General features: G+C 37.2%; 1 protein-coding gene across 3 annotated transcripts in view; it reads right to left on the bottom strand.

Moving 5' to 3' along the window:
- SATB2 (SATB homeobox 2) overlaps positions 1-24,496 on the bottom strand; it is a 191,952-nt gene that overhangs the window by 145,290 nt on the left and 22,166 nt on the right. For all 3 annotated transcript variants that reach the window (XM_068544717.1, XM_068544715.1, XM_068544716.1), the window contains one exon: positions 17,145-17,321. In XM_068544717.1, coding sequence (XP_068400818.1) covers positions 17,145-17,321 — 177 coding nt within the window. The remainder of the gene's footprint in view (positions 1-17,144; positions 17,322-24,496) is intronic.

Below are 24,496 nucleotides of genomic sequence, written 5' to 3'. Positions count from 1 at the left end.
ATCATTTAGTCCAGGTAAAAGTGTACCAAAGTGAAGCTATCTCCTGTGAGATGCTCCAGGAAGGAGAATGAAAAGGAGCCGTGATTCAAAGGTAACATGACATTCAAATTTTCTAGGACACAAATACCCATTGACAATGTGTCCCCAGGGAAAACATTTACATTCCTTCCGCTGCACACAGCCCCAGATTTGCTTTGAGGCAGTTCCACAAGTGGAACCACATCAGAAGAAAAGATATGAACAACTATTTTGGAAGAGGAATGAGAGGGGAAATAGCCTCGTTTTCAATCCAACTGTGGAAACGCTGTGTTAAACTAGATGGTTTCACTGTAGTCAAGCTGCATTTGTACTGAGGTAATTTGAGATTTAGAACGCTATAGAAGGAGAAGATTGAACAGACACAAAGTGTTTGTCACTTGACTTAAAAACTAGCTCATTTTATTACAGAGCCATTAGTGAAATGTAAAAACTTTTTAAATTTGTTATTAATAAGGCTATTTCATTTTTTAAAATACACAATTTCAACCAGATGACTTGGGGGGAGAAATTTTATAAAATTTCTGTCAGCATATATAAAATACAGATTAAATTCTTTGAAAAAAGTGGAGTCAATGTAGTACAGAATACTTTGTCTACAAAAAAAAGAAATCAATTCTTTTCCAAGTTGATGCAGAGCCATGGAATAGGATTTTGTTGATCAAAACACAATGAATACCAGAGGATCTATTCTTCCTATACTGTAAGAAAATCAAAATGATTACGGAAATAATATTGGTAATTCACATCCAGAATCTCAGAATGAGGGGCTATATGAATGAAGACCACAGAAAACAAAAGAAATTAACACATTATGTCTAGCTTCTGCTTTGTAAAGTAATAATAATAACAATAGTAATTATACTAGCAACTACTCGGTACCCAGCTCTTACCCTGTGTAAAGCTCCGTATCTGGATTGTTTCATTTAATCTTCCAAACAACCCTCGGAAGGAGGTGATTATTGTCAGCACTACCTTTTTTTTTTTTTTTTTTTTTGGCCACGGGGCATGTAGGATCTTAGTTCCCCAACCAGGGTTCTAATCCGCACCCCCTGCAGTGGAAGCATGGAGTCTTAACCACTAGATCGCCAGGAAAGTCCCTGTTACCCCTACTTTACAGATGAGGATGAGGGGCAGAGAGTCACAGAGCTGGGAAGTGGTAAAAGCAAGATTAAAAGGCCAGCAGTCACTCTCCCGAGTTCACAACACCTAACAACACACTCTACTATCCTGTCCTCAACAAGAGCAGCAGCATAGAAGACACAGAACTGGAGGCCCAAGGCCCTGTCCCACCACATTAGATAGCTCTCAGCTGGTCTGACAGGAGACACTTGATCAACTGTTCACCATGAGCAATTCCTAACAATGTCTTAAAGAAAAACTGGGAAATCCATATGCTTTTAACCATTTATGTTCATTAAGTTGGAAATTAAATACTTTTTTTAAAACTAATGTACAACTGTGAAATGTTATCAGTGACTTTTACTTTCAAAACTTAGCCTGGTTTCCTTCTACATCCTCACAGTGTTGTACAATACTATTTGTTGTTTGATTTGGTTTGTTTAATAAACTCTCACATTTAAATTGGACAACCATTTTCAACCACCTTTTTGTTACACATAATAAAAAATGTACCCAACAAGAAAACATTAAATAAAGCATCTAATACAAGTATTAGTGATACACAATAACATCTCCTGTTATGTCTGAATTCATCCATCAGGCTGGAATCTCATACAAAATAAACCAAGATCTGCCTTATGGAGTTCTGTTTTTGTCTTTGACCCGAAGATCTGATCTCCCCTCCTGTTCCTACCCACCCATCATAAATCACCTGTCATGGATCACAAAAGGGACCAGGTGAGTGATTTTGGCAGACTCAGTGAAAAATCCATCACCGCCCAACAAAACCAACGCAATGATTAGGTGCTACCAGCAATCAACCCATTATCAATCTCTCCAACACAGAAGACAACACTTATTTTCCCAGATTCCCTAGTACTACAAACAGAACTATTTTGGTTCCACACATTTCAAAGACTTTTAAAAATTCAGGGCAAACAAATGACTGTGGCAGCTTGCGGACACAGGTCCTTTGAGAAGTGCTTGAACTCACAACATCCAAATTTTGAGTTTTTAGCCTTTCACCACACAGAGACCTACAAAACACTCTTTTTAGTCCAGTGGGAAGAAAAAGGAATTATTACTCAATCTTACTATGAATAAATTACCCTCCAGAAGAACAACACATACCTTCCAGGAAACTATTAAATGCACTTAAGACAGAATTTTCTAAATGTCACTCCCCCAGGGCCCTGAAAATAGTACATTCTCTCCACAGGATAAAACAACCTTATTTCTCAAGAGTAAGTTAATGCTAAAGAAGGTCAGTTAGAAAAATATATCTGCATTCCATGACCTCAGAAGTTCAACCTGGGCTTTGCCTGACACTGTTTCAAAAAAATTTTTAGTACAGGTTGTAAATCACCTCGGGATGCCCGTGTGAAAGTAGTGCTGCCTGGGAACGTTTGTGTCATATTGTAGCACACTCAGCTGCTGCATCCCCACGAACGGCACTTGCAATGAAAACACTGCCATATATCTTGATTTGTCAGAGAACAAATCAGTTTTATCTGTTCATTTTGTGGTTTAGTGTCATAGGTATTTTAGAAAACATAATTTATAATTCCTCATGCAATTATATATGAAATTAAGTCATCTCACTTTTCCAGAAGCATCAGAATATTTCAGATTAAGTAGAATGTACTCATAATGTCTTTGAAGTTCTTGTCTCCCAATCTACTACAAGAAGAAAAGATAAATAAATAAAGGAAAAAGAGGGGAAAATAAGTAGCATTTTAATGAGTTAGTCTAGTTATATCAGGCCTTGTAGAGGCTTTTATTTATATTCACTATCACAACAATGTCTAATGATGCCATAGAGAGGCAGGGGATGGTGACTAAGCCACTGTCTCAAGAAGCAGAACGCCTGGGTTTGAACATCTGAATCCTGGCTCCATCACTTACTTGCTGGACGCCCTGGGGTAATTCACTTAACCTCTCTGTGCCTTAGTTTCCTCAGCTGTAAAATGTAGATAATCGTACGTATGCCACACATGGTTTGTGAGCATTAAATGTGCCACATGCCTGGCACACAGTAAGCTCTGTGTTCACTAGCACTATAATTAGCAACAATATACACACCACTCTTCTTTTTTTTTTTTGAAGGACTAAACATACATGAAAACATAACAAAACTATGTCTTACTGATTAATACCGAGGTATTCCAATGATAGACAAGAGAAAAATATCCTATTGGTGTGTCCTTTTTGGGGTGATAAATTGGTTATTTTTGTAAACTTCAAGACAATGCAGCCAAGATTCCTTACCAAGTACTAAATGACACCTCAGTCTCCTGCGGGAACACACCACACCCATAAGTGTTTCAATCCCCCTGATTTACAACAGAGTTGGGCCTATTCTTTTTCATTTACCTGGCTGAATTAGTATCTGCTGAGAAACTCAGACAAATTCATAATCTTATTAGTCACAACAGGAAATTTCCCTTTAATAAGTAAGACAGAAAAGCAGTTATTGATCTTAACTGCATTTGTTTAAACTGCAAATGGGTGCATTTTAATATCCACTAGGGGTTACAAGTGAAAAAAGGAAAATAGTAGCAAATTATAACTTAATGTGTTATGTAAGATATCTCACGATAAAACACTGGTTTCATAATTAAAACTCTTTGTTCATATGAATTGATATTTTTGGTCACATGAGTACATTTTAACATCTATTATCTGATTTGGGTTACATAAATCCTGACCAATCCTTGCTATGCCCATTATGAAAACCCACCTAAATATTTATTGCAGTCAAATACTTCTCTCTATCCAAGAGCCACCAACATAATCACATAGGAAGAGAGTGGTCCCTACCTCTGAGGACAGACCTCAGTGTGAGCTGAATGATTCCAGAAAAGCACACAAAAGGGAGATGATCGGAATGGTACCAATGACACTGTTAGGAAAGGGTGCAGGGTAGGTGGACAAATACATTTGACTTCTAACTAGGACCATCTCACACCTTCTAAGCTACAGAGAAGTCCATGAAAAGAAGCTGGGTCAGTCTTAGAACTATAAAATACAGAAGGGAGACAGAGAGATGATCATCTCTTTCCCATGCCCAGCAGGATCTGAGGTCCTCTAGAAACAAACCACCAAAAAGGGATTACAGCTCATTGCTCCTGCAAGCCTGGGAGTTTTCATGATTTGTCTGACAAATTCCCTACCTCCCATAGTGAGCTGTGCTCAATCAATTCAAACACAGGAGAAACCTTCCCTAAGAGTTTTCCCCAATGACTCTTTCAGAAAATCTCCATCTTACTGCACAGAGCAAAAACCAGAGGCTAAAAAATAGACAAACTGTCATCAGTTATTAATTCCTGGGCCAAGGGACATCGTTAACACAGGACTGTCACTGTGAAACTAGTAAGCGCTCAGTAACTAACCCACACAATGCTGTGTATGTGTTTTTTAAAGAGGAGAATGACCAAAATGTGGTAAGAACGAGACTATTATAAAAACAAAATATGCAATCAATTAACTAAGGTTTCCTGAATGACACAATGTCTTTTAACTCTTCTCCCACATTAAAAAACTTAACTCTTTACCACAAGGCAGAGGTAAGGAAGAAAGCAGGTCAATGCCAAAATTATTTTTTAAATAATAAGCCTTTCACCTGCAATGAACTAACTTAGCCATTTTTTTTTTTTTTTGGCCGCGTATTATGTGGGATATTAGTTCCCCGACCAGGGATCAAACCCACGGCCCCTGCATTGGAAGCTTGGAGTCTTAACCACTGGACCGCCAGGGAAGTCCCTGCAATGAAATAACTTACAAGAAACTTATTTTCAAAGGATAACTATGTTCTCACATAAACAGTGGAGTTGGTCACTCTGATTGTCCAGCATGGCCTAGGCACAGCGTCTGTACTTAACACCTAATTTACTGATCACTCCTAAATCCTTCTAGATCATCAAAAGAAAATGAATCTTTCACATTTGCTTTGAAAACCAAAAACTTGACTATTATAAAATATTAGAAATAATAACAAAGAATATGCAAATTATACATTATAATATTAAGTGAAAAACCACTGATGAAAATATTGCATATATGACCTCAACTATGTAAAAAAATGCCTAGCACTGTAACTAAAGAGAAGTGTCCTAAAATGTTACCTACATTTATTTCTAGGTGGTTGGTCCAATGGGGGGGGTCGGGAGGGGGTTTGTCTTCTTTTTCCTTTTTCTGTATTTTTTAGTTTTCTATAATTAACAAGCACTAGTTTGTTATTAGAAAAAGTTGTTTTTTAATTTATAAGTTTATAAGGAGCTTAGGTATACAAAAATGGGGGTCTCACAAAGTAAATTCTCATAAAATGCCATCCCAAGACAGCAAGTTCAATTTTGTTATTTAAGCTCAAAACAAGCTCCCCACTCAATTTAAACATATATATGTTCAGTTACCAATTTCAAAATGTCAATCTTTGGTTTATGCCTGTAAAATATAGTTACTATTAGTTTGAATTCTAGACTAAATTGGCAGGCTACAAATATAATGCCACAGAATGGGATACTGGTTAAGTACACATTCTCTGAAGCTGGTTTTTAGTGTCAGCTAAGCTGTTTACCTCTTTGAATGTCAGTTTCCTCATTGGTAAAATGTGGACAATTATATCATGTACTTCATGGGGGTTATTATGAGGACTGAATGAGCAAATATATGTGAAGCACCTAGAACAGTACCTGGTGTATAAGAAGCAGTAAATAAATAGTAGAGCTTAATATTACTAATCAGTTAATAATATTAACTCTATCAAATATATTCATAGCATGTCTATTATGTAAAAGTTTCAGTTTCCCTCGCAAAAACTAAACTATGGCTTAATCTAAGCTAATTCTGACATATTACATTTATCCTATTCCAAACATGAGATAGTCCAAATAGGTAAAATTCTCAGAAAACTGAGGCTTACCCTTTTCAGTACCTACATCATTTTATTTTTAATCCTCAAACCCCATTCAAAACCTTCAAGTTTGTTCTGGCTAAACGACTACTTTCCAGAAGCCTAAACTTGCCAAAACCTCCTTCTAGACAAGATTGAGAGAACAGAGTCAACATAAGCATAACTTATTGCCAGGTCCTACCAAACATTTTATTATATATTTATAATTTATTTTCTATCTTTCCTACTGGAATGTATCTTGAGGGCGGAGGCATTGTATGTTTGAGTCTTCACTGTGTCCCCAACACATAATAGGCACTCAAGAAATATTTAAGTGAATGAATGATATCATAGTGTGTGAAAGAACCAGAAAATTAAGGTATAATCTTTAAAAGTTTCTGTATTGTGTTCCTCTCCATGAAAAGGGAACAGTAAAACTCAACTACACTTCTTCCAATGATGCTCTAAAAGACTAACGATCTTAATAAAGTGCTTCCTTCCCAAATAATTCTGATATCTCTCTTCCCTTGCAGAGTATCTAAAGCAGACGCCCTTTCAAAGAAGTCTCCTCCTTCCCTTAAGGAATCACTGTATTCATAATAATAAAACACGACACTTAAATTTTTATTTATTACTCTGGCTCTGGAGTATCACCTTAAGCTGGTAAAACTGGTCAAAGCTTTTGATTAAGAACAGACCACCCTCTTAACTTGGCTCCCAGGATGGTGGGCCCAGTTTTCACACCTGGGAGATTATTAGGCCTTGTAGAGCCAAATCACTGAGGACAGAGGTTTGACTGTGCTATGAGCCTTCCAGCATCTCATTCTTTGATTTACAAAACCGACAGAAAGAATGTGTTGGATGCATTTCCCTGCCGAGCTGGAGCTGGAAACTGAGAGAAACCTCGGCACTATTTGCATATAGCCTGCAGCGATCTTTTCCAACCCGAGTAAGGAGCTTGTAAAACAAGACCGCAGATTCGAGGTTCTGTCCTGGGTGGTATTTCTTCAAACCAAAAAGGGGCAGCCAGGGGAAAAACCTTTGTGTTTTCCCTCATTGACACACAAATAATTTTGCCAATTACTGCTTTTGAGCAAGTAGAACCTTGATATAAGACTCTTTAAAACTCTTAAAGCTACTGTCAAAAAAAAAAAATTGCTTTTCAAAGCACTGGATTTTAAATGCTCATCACAATCATGTGAAATCTACGTGGCACCTCGGAAACCAAACCAAGGAGCCTCTGAGTGACCAACGGCCAGCTGCACGCTTGCTCTATACCCTTGCCTCCCCACAGCCCGCCTCTGAGCTCTGTCACACTGCAGACAGAAGGGGCCCCTGATACTGCAGGGCTCCCCTTCGTGTGCCAAGGTGCCTACATGTCACAAATAAGCTGCCCACCAACTGACACTATGCAATGAATGAATTACTGTGGAGTCGATATCCCATAAAAATGCTTAAATACAATTATAATTGTATCTGAGAAAATTTGGACACTCAAAGTATAAAGTAAAATGTACACTAAAATAAGAAGTAAAAGGACCTACGATTCTGAAATTTCACAATTTCACAAAGAATTAACTGAAATTACAAGATTTAGATGACAGAGCTCTTATCCATATAAAAAAGGAAAAAAAAAAGAAAGCAGGGAGTTTTTAAAAAGGGTTTGAATATTACAAAATGCTCTATGGCCAAGAATTTTTCACTGTTTATCATAATTGTCAAAACAGACTTTATTAAGAGTTGGAATATGATTAGTATAGCACCAAGACTGAGAGTTGTACCAATGGAGAGCTTTAAATATAAAGGATCTACCCAAAAGGTAACAGCACTGTCTATTGTATCATTATTGAATGTGCTTTTTACCAAATGAGTTCCTTTAATGGAATCGCTACTGCATCTTCTCAAAGCACAAAAAAGAGTGGGTCTTCAGCAAATGACTCTACCCTGCATTTTAAATCTATACATTAGTAAAAGAAAGTTATACTCTTGAAGGGAATAGAATAAAAAATTAATCATAATATAAATTGTATCAGAGTATCACCAGTTTTAGATTGTAGGTTTCCTACTCATAACTCCTCAAGAGCTATATATTTTTAATGGGACATACTTTAATTATTAAATAAAAGTTATATATCACTGTGGGTCAATCTGTTTAACTTGGATCATTTTACATGAATGTCAAAACGCAGAACTAAGATGATCAGTCCCCTCCAGGTCATAGGTATTAATGCCCAAATTCCAAAAGGAAGGATTTTAAGCAGTTTTAAAAATACACCAAAGCTAATGGCCACCATGGCCAATTGCCCCAAACAAAACAGATAACTGTAAACATTGCTAAACCCTTCCATCATAATAGAGAAAATAATGAGCCTGTTTTTTTAAATGAATTATTTCCACAATGATTTTTTCAACTGTACATTCTGGCAGAAATTGCAAGGTCAGATGTAAAGTGAGATAAGATTTTTTTTTTTAATTCACTGCCCTTAACACTTCTTATCAAGTACTTCCTACCCAACAGCTAGGCATTCCACAAATCAAACTGGACGGGGTGTTCACCCTCTACAAATTTACCTGTAGACAATAATTCCATCAGCTGACCTTTAAACGAGCCATAATTACACATTTATATATTTTAAATAACATATTTATGACAATATAAACAAATATAAGGAATACAGAACTATAAACACTTGTATTAGATATTCATTTTTAAGTATATATTAGACAAAGAAGTAAGATGAGCATTATTTTTCCCCTGGCATTTAGTTAAAAAGTAGTGTTTCAGGTTTTGCTATGTGCCGGTGAACAAATATTTATGCACACACATACATGAATATTTAATTTTATATAGCAGAGGAGGGAAGAGCATGGGGGCTTGTTAGAGATTTGTGTCAGCCCAGCCAGTGTTTTATATTTTGGCCCATCCAGCTCTAATGAGGGTTGAAACATGGTTAACAGCAATTTTGGGTAACTTTTTTAGCTCTTTTTTGAGAGCCACAGAATTTTGTAAAAAGCAGCTTGTTTGTTAAAAGTTTGCTCCAAGGCCTAAAATTTCTAAATATGTACCTTTTTTTCAACGTTGCCCTTATGAAGAAAAAACTTCTGAGAGTCTCCCAAACATAAGAGTTTAATTAAAGAAGAAAACGTGGAAAAAGAGAGAGAACCAAAGAAAGACACTAAGGAAGACAAGGCAAGAGATCATTTAAAACATTTTCAGTAGGGAGAATGTCAAACTTTTAGAACGTGAAAAACCTTTCAGCTCTAGACAACATATGTCTTTTAACTATCGTCTCTCAAAAAGAAAAACAAAAAGTGATTTTTCTGAATTCCTTTCCAAGGTTATGATTAAGCTTATTAATTTTTTATTTGAAATCACAGTATTTGCAGGCATTTATAGGATTAGGGTTTTCATTAAGTTTAGCAAAATAAAAATAACTCTGAATTAAAGCAGCAAACATAAGTTTTAGAATTTTTTAAAATTTAAGAGAATGGGAAACCCACAGATTCAAAGACTTAAGAGACATCAACCAAGAGCAATGTATAGCTTTGTATGGTTCCTGATGTGAATAAACACTAAAAATATATACATATATATAAAATAATTAGGAAAATTTGAAGCTTGACTGGATATTTTATGATTAAGGAATCATTATCTTTCTTTTTAGGCGTCATGCTGGTATTGTGGTTATGTTTTTAAAATAGTCTTTAAGAGACACTTAGTAAAATATTTATGGACAAAATACGAGGTCTAGGATTATTTTAAATAATCCAGTGGGAGAGAGGTGCGAAACGGGTAAGGCACAGATGAAACAAAATCAACCATAAATTGCTAATTGGTGATCCTAGCTGATGAGTTTGTGAGTATTTAATACACTAGTCTCTCAACTTTGTATATGTTATATATTCCCATAACAAAACATTTTAGAGAATTAATTTAAGAACAGAGCATTTCAAGCACTGAATAACTTAAAATGAAAGTGTATTCATTTCTAACGATGAAATTTACCTTAACAGTAGCTTCTATGTAAAGCTCTTCCCAATATGTGGTATGTTGTAGAGCTAGTCCACTGGAAAGTATATGATAATTAATAAATGAATAATATATAAAATAATAAATAAATAATACATAAATTAAGCCATTCCATTCCTTTTTTTTAATGTAAAATATTTTTTATTTAAAAAGGTTTTTTTAAATTTGTTATACAATTTTTAAAGGTTACTTTACATTTAGTTAGTACAAAATATTGGCCATATTCCTTGTGTTGTACAATACATCCTTGAGCCTATCTTACACCAAATAGTTTGTACCTCCTACTCTCCCATCCCTGTATTGCCCCTCCCCCTCCCAACTGGTATCCCCTAGTTTGTTCTCCATATCTGTGAGCCTGCTTCTTTTTTTTGTTATATTCACTAGTTTGTTTTATTTTTTAGATTCCACATATAAGTGATATTATACAGTATTTGTTTTTCTCTGTCTGACTTATTTCACTTAGCATAATGCCCTCCAAGTCCATCCCTGTTGCTGCAAATGGCAAAATTTCGTTCTCTTTTTATGGTTGAGTAGTATTCCATTGCATATATGTACCACCTCTTCTGTATCTATTCACTGTTGATGTACACTTAGATTGCTTCCATATCTTGGCAATTGTAAATAATGCTACTATAAACATTGGGTGCATGTATCTTTTAGAATTAGTGTTTTTGGGGTGTTTTTAGGATATATACCCAAGAGTGGAATTGCTGTGTTATATGGTAGTTCTTTTTTTTTTTTTAATTGGGGTAGAGTTGTTTTACAATGTTGTGTTAGTTTCTACTGTATAGAGAAGATGGATGGACCTAGACACTGTCATACAGAGTGAAGTAAGTCAGAAAAACAAATATCATATATTAACACATATATGTGGAATCTAGAAAAATGGTACAGATGAACTGGTTTGCAAGGCAGAAATAGAGACACAGATGTAGAGAACAAACATACCGACATCAAGGGGGTAAAGCGGGGGCAGGGGGGGATGAATTGGGAGATTGGGATTGACATATATACCCTAATATGTATAAAATAGATAACTAATAAGAACCTGCTGTATAGCACAGGGAACGCTACTTCCATTCTTTTTTATATAAAGATTCTCACTGCTTTGGTTTTAAATCTTATTCTATTTATTCTTATCATAGTTTCTAGTTCATAGACTGAAATTATTCACCCTACATACAATGCCTTCAAACAGATGAGGTCCAGATAAATACTGACAAAACATCTCTAAGTTTTGATCAGAAGAATCTGGATCTCAGCAATCCCCTAAGTACCCTTTGAATAACTACTTCTTTGAGTCTAACAGTTATTATTGGAGTGTTTTGTCACCCCGAGCATAGCCAAAACATCACTGACTATGGAATGATGACACAGAATAACCTGGAAATGGTGACAGTTGATCAATAAGGAGTTAAATTATATTTCAGTTCTGATAAAAATAGCTAATGAATGGGAGCCAACTTCACAGTGATACACACACACAAAAATTCTTCATGGACAAAGTTTAGCAAAAATGAACCTTAAAAACTGTTTTCATTCAGTCAGAAAACAATTACTGCATTCCTACAGACTTCACATTGTGCTATGTATCACTCTGTTATAAGGGAACAAAATAGTTTCCAGTTCATAAGTCCAAATCTAATAATTAAAGACAGTAAACTGGCACTTTTTAGGAATCCATATTTCTCCAGGGTAATAAATATCTTCAAGTTCATTTGTTCATTCTTCTAACATCGACTAAATGCCTAGCACAAGTACCACCCTTGTGTTCTGAAGAAATGGGCCTGTGAGAGCGGAAGAGTTTCACCAATAAAAATCAAAGCCAACATTAGGCCTATTTTTAAAATGAAGACAACAATGGACAGAAGAGGCAAATAAACAGCTTTCCTTTAATAAAGCAAAGTAAGATTTCCTAGAAGTTTTAACCCATTATTTCCCATCTCGTCATCTATTTCCAAAAGCTAACAAGAGGAAGAGAAATTCTTAAGTGTTTTTTTCAGGAGTAAAATGAACATTTAGTTAAAAATTAGCACCAGACCTGTAAACAAATTTTATATGCATTTCTATTCTCTGAGCCTCAATATTCAATATTTCTGAGCTCAGAGGGTGAAAATCAACTAGTCATCCACATACTAAACTTTTCTCTGTAAGCTCCATGGAAGCAAGACTTTTTTTTTCAGTTCTTTATCCCCAGAACCTAGAACAATGACTGACACACAGCAGGCATTTCATACTACTGAATTAATTAATTTGAAGATGAGAATTGCTAAGGAATATGCTTTATTTGCATATCAGGAATCATTTTGGCTTCATAAGCAAAAAATGTATATTTGAATTACTCAACCTACTGTAGGCCTGCTTTTTAGTTTTAGGAGTTGGCTTCAATAAACAGTTCTGTGAGGTTCCTGTTTTTAATGAAATCTGTCTCAGTTACCTTGAAGAAATATCTCTATATATTTCATCATGGAAATGAAATATATATAATTTATCATTATTGAATATATGTAATCATTATCAAATAAATATAATCATTATATATTTAGTAAGCACCCAATCCAAAAAGTCCTGCCTTTCAGGCCTTATGTCAAAGAGCAAAAGAACAAGCATTAAATAAGAATGGACTCCTACCCCAAGTCTACATTCCCAGTGATCAGGTCTGTCACTGGACAGCCCTGTGGTTAAGGACTCTGACTCAGGAGGTGGTTAACTAGCCTTCAGATCTCAACTCTTCCACCCACTAGCCCTGTGCGCCAGGGAAAGTTACTTCTCTCTCTTTATTTGCCTCCGTTTCCTCATCTATGAAATGGGAAACATATAACTTACTTCAAAGAGCTGTTATGAGAATTCAATGAGTCAGTACATGTAAATCTCTTAGAATAGTGTCTGACAAATAGCAGTTGCTCAATTTATGTTACCTAGCACTATTAAAACTCTAAGAAATCCTTGTACATCAACTATACTTCAATAAATAAATTTTTTAAAAAAACTCTAAGAAATCCCTTGTTTTATACATCACAGGGGCTCATTAATGACTTACTGATTCTTTTTTTAATATTAAACTGAAAAAACAACAGAAATGCATCTGTATCATGTACAAGTTTTCACACTTATGGACAAATTAGGGACAAAGTGAACTGTTTATCAAAACTGGATAATATGGTGGAAATAACAACTTCCCACTTATTCAGAGAGGAATTCATAGAGGAAGTGGAATTTCGTACTTTTTTTTTTTCTGATTAGAAAAAAAAGAAAATCCCACATAATCCCACTACCCACCCAGTTGATATTTTAATATATTTCCTTTGTTTTTTTCTATGCATATAAGTGAAATTTTATATAATTGAGACTGTATTTGGCACTCTGCTTGATTCACATAACATTGTATTAAACGCATTTTTGTGTCACTTGTTAAAAACATCATTTTAAATGACTATATACATTTAATTACTCTAACACAAATAAGAGAAACTGGTGACTAATAACACTTCCTCTTGAACTCATGACTTTTACATACTCATGACCCCAAAAATAACCAGCCAGAAAGGATTTTTGCTTATTTATTGTTCAGCATGTTTGTTCTTAAATAAAATTTTCTTGTCAAAAATAAATTTTAATATAAATTTTAAAATAAATTTTAAATAGGAAGCAGGAAAAAGATACGATATCCATTTACAAATTAAGTCAAATGTACACAGTGAGGAATCACGTTGCCATCACTGCCACCTCCCAGAGTCCACCAACCACCTTGGTAAGTACAAATAGCTACTTAATCAGTGAGATAAAGAACTCTCTCGACAATGCAGAGAGGCCCATGACTATTACCAAAAGCATTATGGAGCAAAACTGAAAGGATGAAAAGGGAACAAGAAAGACGAATAAAGGGAATCAAGAGTTTAGTGGGGGACGGTTACTGCAGAGCAATTCCCTAGGTTAATACTCCTCTTCCAAAAGACTGGAAGACTACTTTTGATCCACATATATTGACTCATAGTTCAACATATAACATAAAACGTGCTTGTTGTTCATTAGACTTTAGGCTACCTATTCCGGAAAAAGCCAAGAGCTCGCCATCTTTAGGCTTTTTGCATATGCAAAACAGCAGGTTAGATGAATCCTGCATCTCATATCCTTGAGAATCACGGAGAGTAAATGGTATGTGTTCTGGGATATGGAGGGTTTAGGTCAGTTAAAAACATAATGCCCATGATTTATGACATTATCTTGTGCCCTTATCCTCTCTTGGGTCCAAATATCTGGCTTCAAATAAAGAAGGTACTGTAAAATGGGGGGGGGGGGTGGGCAGGATTGGCAACCCCTAAATTCCATTTTAGTGGAATTTCTATCATTCTTTATAAGCAAATATTCTTTCTTAATAAAATCTCTTCAGCTCACCTGGAGGAAATGCCATCTCAGAAAAAGAAACTGACTATACTATGCTCACAAGAACATGGGTATGCTGTCTCTCATTGGAACATGAGTATCACTCCAAAATAATGACATTGCTAATCTGAATACTACTCCAATTCAATTAATGAAGCTCTTTTCTGGTCATGTCAAAATGAAAAATCACATTTCAAGAGTCTCAATTTGTAAAATAGGCTCACGAAACCAGCTCTCCTTGAAGTTTAGTTTGGCCCAACTTTTCCAACACAGGAAGAAGAGGTTCAGAAACACTCAGTTTCTCTGCCACAAATGCACTTGCTAGCAGGTCACCCAGTGACCTTCCCATCTTGGGGGAATTATCTAAACTAACAAACAAATAAAACCAAACCAAAACAAAAAACTAGACACATAAAACCTCAGGCCTCAGATATGCAGTCACATTTTGTTCTGCCTTCTTTTCTAGATTCCTCCCACTCTGCTGTTTCTCTAGCACATGAACGACCTGTCTTATCATGCATTCTGTTTCATCTATAATAAATATGCAGCAAAATGCACAAGTGTGATGATCTGAATGACAACAAAGATCTAATACATTCATTTCCAAATAAACAATTCTAAGTTTTTCCATTTACCCAAAACAGAGATCAGCAATCTAAGTTAAAACAAAATAAACAAACTGTGATTTTCTTCCCCCTCTGTAAAATTATAGTACAGGACCTAGCGATAAAACCCTTGTTTACCTACAAAATAAACCATATCATGATCTAGAGCACCTTCAGGATGTTGATTCAACTTTTAAAAAGTGTTAATATTTAGTCATTTTTAACCATGGCTTTCAAAAACTTTGGGGAAGCAAATATTCACTTTTGACTTTTTTCTTCTTTAATCCTCCACTGTAGACCATATATTTCTTGCTAGTGGATCTCACCTTGGTGAGCAAAACTCTCAGTCCACACCACTGAATGGAACAGTGTGGCTCCCTCGTGCAAATTTCCTGAGAGCCCCTTCCCTGAGCATGTGCCAAGAATCAAATCTTGGCCACTTAGTGCTCTGTGCTCCACATGTGAGCTCACGGCGCGTTGAGCAGCCATGCTAACTGAGATGGATAGCCCTGTCAAACAGGAAGCTGGCACACCAGGATGCAAGCAGTGGGATACAATGACCTTTACATTCAGAGAAAAATAATCCTAAAATGGCATGAAAAGTTTACGGTGGGGGAAGGAGGGGGGATTCTTTTATTTCATTTAGGTACATAGCGTGAAATAAAAGCAGTGGTGCCCAGTATGCAATTTGCTCGGGATCAAATCTTGGATCCCTCACACAAGAAGGAAAGTTGTCGGGGAAAGGAAATGAATCATCCTTTATCACGCTGCTTTGAAAGCAGTGGACTCTACGATTCAGCTGTATGTTTTACTGCACCCAGACAGGCCAAGTGCTGGGATTCAGACTGCACTTCAACTCACAATAATCCACGGCCCTGGGAAAACATTCTTGACCTCCGGGTTTCAGATGAGTTGCTTTCTTGGTAGAACTAAGATATAATTTGAACATTTAATTAAAACTTTTTTTAAACAGTAATAATCTGCTTACAAAATCAGAGTCAAGAGCTGGGGAATTTAAATCCCATGTCCTTGGTCACCATATTTTGTAACTTTTTATAAACTGTTTAATCTCTCATAGTTTCCTTCTCTCAATAAATACAGGCTTGGACTAATAGTTCTTAGGAAGTACATGAAGAGGAATTCATTTGAAAAAGTAGCAAAAATCCATGGCACATACACGAATGTTAAGTAAGGACAGTAATAAAGGAAATAAATATATGGAATAAGACCTGGAAGTCACTTGTTTCTATCCTTTAGTTCTAACCATTATCATAATCTATACAGTTCAATAATTTCAGCTAAAAAACAAAGATAATCATTCCATTGGGTCAAAAATTTATTTTTCCATTCTCCAAGGTTTGGGGATATTTTTGCTATTTGTTTTGTCAATTATCTGGCATAAAAGAACAATGGGCAACACAAGCTCACAATGGATTCCCCAGTGCTGTACAATTCACACTGAAATAATGATGCAATTTTAATATTTAATTATATTTAATTAAATAGGTAAAATGAATTGATCACAAAGACACTGAGCATTTTTTTTTTTTAATGAATGGACCACATCAGAACTACAGAGAGGTTTTCAAAGATACAAAAGTACAGTATATAAGAGGCATACATTTTTTTCTATTTCACTAAAAGCTGATCATAATGTGCAAAAGCGGCAGGCCCAAAGCAATAAATAAATTTAGAAAACTGAAAGCTTATAATTCACATATTAAAGTTTGGATAAGTTAGGAGTCAAATGTCTCAGCACTCTGAGAATACCGATTTGGGGACTTAGAGAAAATAAGAGAGTTATTAATGCAACAAAACCCATGATGATCACTCTGAAATGCAAGTGATGGCTTGAAATGGGATTCTGGTGGCTCTAGAGGTACTGGTCAAATGCTTCCCAACGCAACCAGAAAACCAGACTCTCCATGAAACATCCTGCTGTTCACTGTTTGGGAAAGATGTTAGATGTAACCACTCTCCTCCGATCCCTGTTTGGAGAATTATTTCGGGGAACACACTCTTCCTCAAATCATGACACACCCGAGGCACGGGGAGGAGAGGGGAGACGCGAGAATACCTTGTGCCTGCGCCGCGGAGCTGTGGGAGTAGCCCAGGGCCAGGAGCGCGGTCTCCACCAGCTGGCTGAAAAGCACGTCCTTGCGAACCAGGACAAACTCCGCGTGTTCTTCCCTGTTGTCATATTCAAGAGAGCCGTCCAACTGCTCTACCACACAAAAGACCGGAATCATCAAACCTGCAGGGACAAAACCCAAGAGCAAAACACAAACATTACAAAGCAAACCCCAGTCATCATGAGAAGGGAAGAGACAGTTATCATCTGTGGACAGTGGTTTGGATTAAACAAGCCTCTTAGTCAGATGGGCCTAATGGGAAAACTGTGGGGGTTTTTTCCCTCCATTATTACTATCAGACTGCAGCAGAATTGCCCCGAGCAGTGGCAGAAGCCCTCAGAGTCTAGTCATTAAAAAGTGGAGCACACCAATCAGAGGTGTCCTGACTGAGGGACCTCAAGTTCACAGCCGGCGCATAGGTGAGATCAAAGTGACCTTCCAGACCCTAGCATCCTCGTATCTATGGTCCTATCATTAACTATTAATCAGGACTAGTATTTTCAGATCAGATCTGCTTTTGTCTAGAAATGTTGTAAGATACCTAGTAATGGTCCTAAGCTATTATGTGAATATGTACCAGAAAATCAATAGGAGTTTAAAAGAAGCCCCTCTTGTATCTTCTCTTTTTCTAAATCCTGGTAAACAGGCCATCAACTAACCTGAAAATACCCTGCTCATGTAAGTCTTAACTGACATTTAATTTATGTCAAAATATACATACAAATATGAAACTTTGTTTTTTAAAAAAATTATTATTTTATATAATAACACCAGTTATCACTGGAAAGGAATATCTCTGCTTGGTTTTCAAAGAAAAGAAGTAAACTACCCTAAAGAATAAAACAAATTAGTGTAGTTGAAAATCTGCTGAAATCTGTTGTCACTGAAATATTTCTCTCCTTTGTATCAATATGTGAAAAGCTAAAAAATGTTTAATTCACCAAAGGTGTTTTATAAAATGTTTTTTATTTTTTTAAAAAGCCATACAGGTATTTAAATCTAAACATAGCCATGGCAAAAGAAGATCAAAGTTTTAACAACATACGAGTTAATAAACATGGACTCTGCCCTACATAATTCACACAAATTAGTATGTTACAGAGTAAGGATCTGCTCCAGGTCTTCTCTTCGTGCAAGAAAAATCAAAGGTTATGAAGGATGAGTGGGCAGGTGGAGAGATGGGGGAGGTGGAAGATGGGCTGGCTGTTCATGATGATGGCACTTCACAATAAAAATAAGACCTCTGTGTAAAATGACACGTGCAAGTATGGCCTCTCACACACAGAATGCAGAGGAGTTTCTCTAGAAGCCCCTCCCTGTTGCCCAGACACTAGAAGCCTCCTGACTCACTCTGATCTGGAAAGCAGAGGGTGGGAACAGATACTCTGCAAACTACCAGGTCACAGATTTAGATTTTTCTTCTAAAGATGATACAATGGTGCAACTGGTTCCCATGTGCTAATTATTATTATTAAAGATAATAAGTGTTGGATGTAATTATTAAATATAATAATTATTAACAATAATAATACTCATTAAGAATTGTTATCATTAAAGATCACAGTAATTATTACTAAGCCTGCACGACAGACTAGCAAGCCACACAATACCAGACCTGGGACAACTATTAACTTAGGGTTCACGCCAAGGAACAACAAAGCAGCATTATTGTCCATTGCTCATATACTATCCATGGTACAGACTCACGGAACATAGGAAATAAGGGTGGAGCAGACTGATTGTTTTACATAAAGAGGAGAATTTAGCCTAGCCACATGGTGCCTCACAAAATATTTTTTTAATTGTGACCAGCACTGGCATATCAAATGCTTATTTACTTATATGTCCGGTTTATTCCCCATCGCATGTAAGACATGTAGTGAATAATATAAAATAGATTTCCTCCAAATTATCTCTGTGGTCATTCATTTATCCAACTCTTACTCCCTGAACACCTACTGTGTGCCAGCTATCCCTCGTGGCTCCAGTGATACAAATGAAAACAATCCTTACCTTGCTCCTGCCCTCAATGCAGTTGAAAAGTGTTGTAAAATCTTCCTAAGCAAGCATAATGGCATTTTATAGGACCCATTCATGAGAGTCCTTACCAGCAGGGAATAGCCCCCATTTAGACCTTTTAACTCTTACATACTAGTATATGATCTTTGTCCAAGGAAGTAGGTTGATTTCTGTTTTTAATGATTTAAACGTAAGCACACATAAGGCCGTGCAGTCAGTGGTGCCATAAGCTACTTCACCACTAATACCTGTGTGTACATAAGTTTCAATGCTGAAAATCCATGTGCAGTTCCTAATGTCAACATCTAAGTGTCACTCATCTGGGAATCACAGATAAGACCTTTAAATGAATCCAGTTGCTCCACAAGCTATCATGTATCCATTACTTAGGAACCATAAATCTTCCTCAAGTCTATGGTCAACTGAAAAAACTTAAGACCCCATTAATTTTTTTTAATAATATTAAGAGTTCATGAGTTAGAGATGAAATACAATACTAAAGCACAAGGATCTATACCATGCAGAGATTTATGTTTTGAAAATGGCAATGGCCAAAATATTTCCTAAATATTTTAGTTCAGTGAGTAAAGGAAGCAATTGTTATGACATGACAGCAATAACTCCTCACAGTCAAAAAGCAAGCACCAGTCCCTCATAGGCAATCACCTACTTTCAAAAAAAGAAGAAAAAAAAAGGACTTTGAAGTCATTTATAAAACAAAACAGTATTAATCAGAAGCGTACAATAATAGAATCTGTTCTGAAAGCACATATACATCTGATACCAAAAACAATCATAAACAGGTTATATTTAATGACTAAAAAATGTACCTTTTTAGTAGAATTGGATCAACCTAAACAATGAAATCTTTACAATGAAACGCAATTTTTACAAAAGAAGAAGAAGGCAGGAAAAATAGATGCAGTTACTAGTGACAATGACAAGAGAAATGAAAACGAGTAAAGCAGTACAATTGAAGTCAAATGTAAGGAAGAAGAAAATTAAGGCATAGGTTTTAAATGCCTTTAAAAACAGCAAATCCCTAGGAAAGAAAACTACAAAAGGATGAGTAGAAATATATGTCAAAAAAAAATACTTATCCATTTTGTCCCATTTGCTCCGGGGAAAAAAAGGAAGAAAAAGAAAAAAGTGACAATGGATGAAAGGATAGGGTGAGTATGTGGAAAGCACTTCAAAAAATAAAGAATGAGAAGAATTAATAGATAAGTTCCAACAAAAGAATAACAGCAATAAAACTAAACTGCATCTATAAAAATTCAGAAATGATCAAGAAGAAAAAGAAAGACACTCTTGTTCTAGCCCTATACCTACAGCTTATGGCATTATTTTTCTTTTATTGTAGCACAGACCCATCTTCAGATGATCAAGTAGAGAACTTTGAACCTTTTGATTATAAGCCTCGCTAAGCCTTTTACAATTGCAGGAGGTAAGCAAATGGTTTAATCTAGAGGACAGGCACACAGCCCTAGCCATTTGCTAAAAATTAAGAGCTGTCCTGACAATTGGGATAAATGGTTAATTCTGTTATCACAGAGGAAAAATAAGCAACGGGACTTTCTCTACTGGAAAAACGCATTTTCCCAACTGTCATTAGTTACGATGCTCAATTGTCACTTTCATTATGACATGATCTCTGAAGAAGCGCGCATAATGATGAAGCGTGAACCTGGTCTTCACCAGCACAGCCCTGGGAACAGAGGGAACAGAGGCGTGCGGGGAGAGGGCCGCTCTGCACCCGGGGGCAGGCACTCTTAGGTGGAGTCCTGGCACTGCCGTACTAACCTGTGGGAGTGACCCTGGGAAATTTATCTGACCTCTCTGAGGTTCAAACTCCTCCCAGCTGAAATGCGAACAACAGCATCTACATCCTAGACTGGTTGTGACAATTAAACAGTGGAAGGTAGTTAAATTGTCTGACAGGTAGCCCTCAAATAATGAAACCCATTTGGTTTTCTTTTTTATAAATTTATTTATTTATTTATTTTTGGTCGTGCTGGGTCTTCGTTGCTGCGTGCGGGCTTTCTCTAGTTGCGGTGAGCGGGGGCTACTCTTCCTTGTGGTGTGCGGGCTTCTCATTGCGGTGGCTTCTCTTGTTGCGGAGCATGGGCTCTAGGTGCGGGGGCTTCAGTAGTTGTGGCACGCGGGCTCAGTAGTTGTGGCTCGCGGGCTCTAGAGCGCAGGCTCAGTAGTTGTGGTGCACGGGCTTAGTTGCTCTGCGGCACGTGGGATCTTCCCGGACCAGGGCTCGAACCCATGTCCCCTGCATTGGCAGGCAGATTCTTAACCACTGCACCACCAGGAAGTCCCTATTTGGTTTTCTTTTTACAAAATCAGTATTAATACCACTTTACAGAGGAAAAAAAGAGACCAATCATTTTTTTCAGGGTCCATAATCAATGCCCATGATACTTCCTAAAAAGCATTTCTTCAGAATAAAAATTATACTAATAATCACTGAATGGCCTAATTACTGAAGATGCAAATAATAAAGGCTTAAAATGTTCAACAGGCCCACAGCAAAAGGGTGAAAGTGTTAAAAGCACCATACTTTATATTCTAAAATATATTCTAAAATTGCCTGTCCAATACAGGAGCCACAAGTGGTGACGGAGCACTTGAATGTTGAGTAGTCCTGCGTTGAGATGTGGCGTGTGACATACACACTCAATTTCAACAATTTAATACCAAAAAATAAAAAAATAATTATATTTAACACAAAAAAAATTTTTATGAACTGCATGTAGAGATAATATTTTAGATACATTGAGTTAAACAAAATGTATTATTAAAATTAATTTCACCTGTTTCTTTACCATTTCTTTAAAAGAAGCTACAAGAAAATTTAAAATTATACAGGCGGCTCTTATTACATTTCGATCAGACAAAGCTGCTCTAAGCAATCTGCCAAATATCAACATATACAACGGTTTTTCTGACCCAGGATAAATACACCACAAACTGATAAGCAGGACAATTGTGCGATTGTCTTGATGCCCCTCACTTATCTTTCCTCTGTGTTCCAGAGCTTAGGAGACTTGAGTACAGATGTATTCTTGGTTAAACTCCAATATCCAACGTGATATCTTCTCCGCATCACTGAGCAAATTGTAGGCTATTGTTTAATTCCTAATTATATTAATCCAACTTCTTTATTAAAGAAAAGCTTTTTTCCCCCTTCCCTTCATTTTAGAGAACAATTACAGTGTTCAGGAAATGACAAGACATTGGCATGAATGTGATCCGAGGAACAAGTACTCTTTAATGGGCTAGATCTAACCTAACAGAGAAAGATGAAAGAAGGTCCAGAGGCAGGGGGTCTAGATGACAGGGTTCTACCGCCTTCTGCAAAAGCTGGACACAAAACAACACTCTCATTTGCACAGGGCCTCCTAAGTCATCGTGTACTCTGACATACATACTTACCTTTGTTTCCTCCCCACGTTTACCCTGTGGGAGGGTTATTATTACTCTCATCTGATAAATGAGAAAGCTGAAACTACAGGAAAATAAGTAAGATGTCCAAAGAAACCAAGAGAGGAAAGAATAGAGCAGCTCCGATTAACCAACTTTAAAACCCAAGCACGCAGCTTTCTTGGGGGTCGAAAACAACACTCCAAAACCCATGTCCACAGAAATCTAAAGGCGTGGGCTTTTAGTAAAGGACCGTTCACCACACTTGCTGTGTCCAGTGGGTGACCTGCGTCGCTTGTAAGTGAATTTACCTTTCAATGGCCTATCACCTGTCAGGCACTGTGCTGGGCGCAGAGGAGGAACCAAACACAGATCCTGCCCTTCAGTCACTCACAGACAAAGAAAGGCTCAAATAATGGGTCCTTCTCTAGTGTGGTGCGCACGGGCTCCGGTCTCCTCCCCAGCCCCTTCGCCTCCTGGGTCCACCTTCATTCCTGGACCTGCCCCCTGAATGACAGGAGCCAGTCTGAGATGACAGGAGGCCAGCCTTTGTCCTCCCCTCTTTCAAAGGGCTCCTAAAACCATCTGTTTCCAAAAGGAAGGCAGCCACAGGGCCCACTCCCTTCCCTTGGGCCGGCAGTAGATCTGGTTCTATTACCTGAGAAGGTCCCTGGGCTAAATGAAGATTACAAAGGCTTTAGGGCAGAGTCTCTCATATGTATCTGTTCTTTGTATAAAACTGAACCTGGAGTAAAACATCACGCTCAGCAACCACCACAATCAATAAATCATAGAACCCCAGAAACACTGAAACAAATTCTACCCCGGAAAGCAAGTGAATAATACAGGGTTTTCCAGAGGACTGGCAGGGAAGGGAGTGAGGGGTGGCAACTATCTTTTCTTATTGCAAATTTACTAGAAAAACAAAACCACCACTTCCTTGCTCTATAACCTCATATCCTCTCCTTCTCTGTCTCTCTTTCACACACGCACAAGCACACACTCACATTCACACACACACCCTGCGTCACAGACAAGAATAGAAAGAACTCGCCAATATTAACCTCTAGATGCTTCCTCCCACCCTAAAACAATAAAGGCAAGTTTGAGCGCCAAGAATTGCTCCCGGAAATAGAAAGAAAGGATAGGGGGTTCCTCACCTCCTTCTTGGGGTCCCAGGCAAAATTTCAAAATGGATCAAGTGTGTCTTCCCTACTCTCTTCTTTTCTGCTCCTGCCCTTCACTCCCAGGGACTAACCTCCTGAGCTCTCGTGGCCCCAGGCTCCACATTCCACTCCAGCCTCCCATTCCCCCAGGGGCTGAAATTCCAAAGAGATTAATAGATAAAAAGATGCTACACTTCGCTGTTTTAATGGCTTGGTAGTCCCTTAATTTCCTCAGATACATTTTCATTGTAAAAGAAGTACATTGTATCCCACATTAACTTCTAATGGAAAGAATTTCAGGTACTGTCATAAAGAAAAACATGCTTTCACCAGTCTTGGGGGGGAGAGCAAAAGCATCTGGGGGCAAAGGAGCCACCCACAGGTGGCCCAGAGGACCTCCAAGCTCCCCTAAACTGCTCCACTTTCCAAAGTTCCTTTCTGTCTTTTGCTTGTGAACTACAGATTCTCAGAAGGATTCATTCATTTGTTTTTGTTGTTGGTTTTGTTTTTAACTCTTCCCGAAGAGGAAGCAGGAGCTGAGACAGACATGGGACAGTTGAAAGTCCTGGGTCTTTAACAGGTGGAGGACCAGTCAATCCTACAATTATGGGGAAGGCAAAATGCGCTTAATAATTACTCTAAGTGCAAATGAAGCCACATATGCAGAAATTCGATCTCCT

This window comes from Eschrichtius robustus, chromosome 5, assembly GCF_028021215.1.
Source record: "Eschrichtius robustus isolate mEscRob2 chromosome 5, mEscRob2.pri, whole genome shotgun sequence".
NCBI classification, from domain to species: Eukaryota; Metazoa; Chordata; class Mammalia; order Artiodactyla; family Eschrichtiidae; genus Eschrichtius; species Eschrichtius robustus.
Note: the sequence above shows the minus strand (reverse complement) of the source record. Positions and strands in the feature narration are given on the sequence as shown.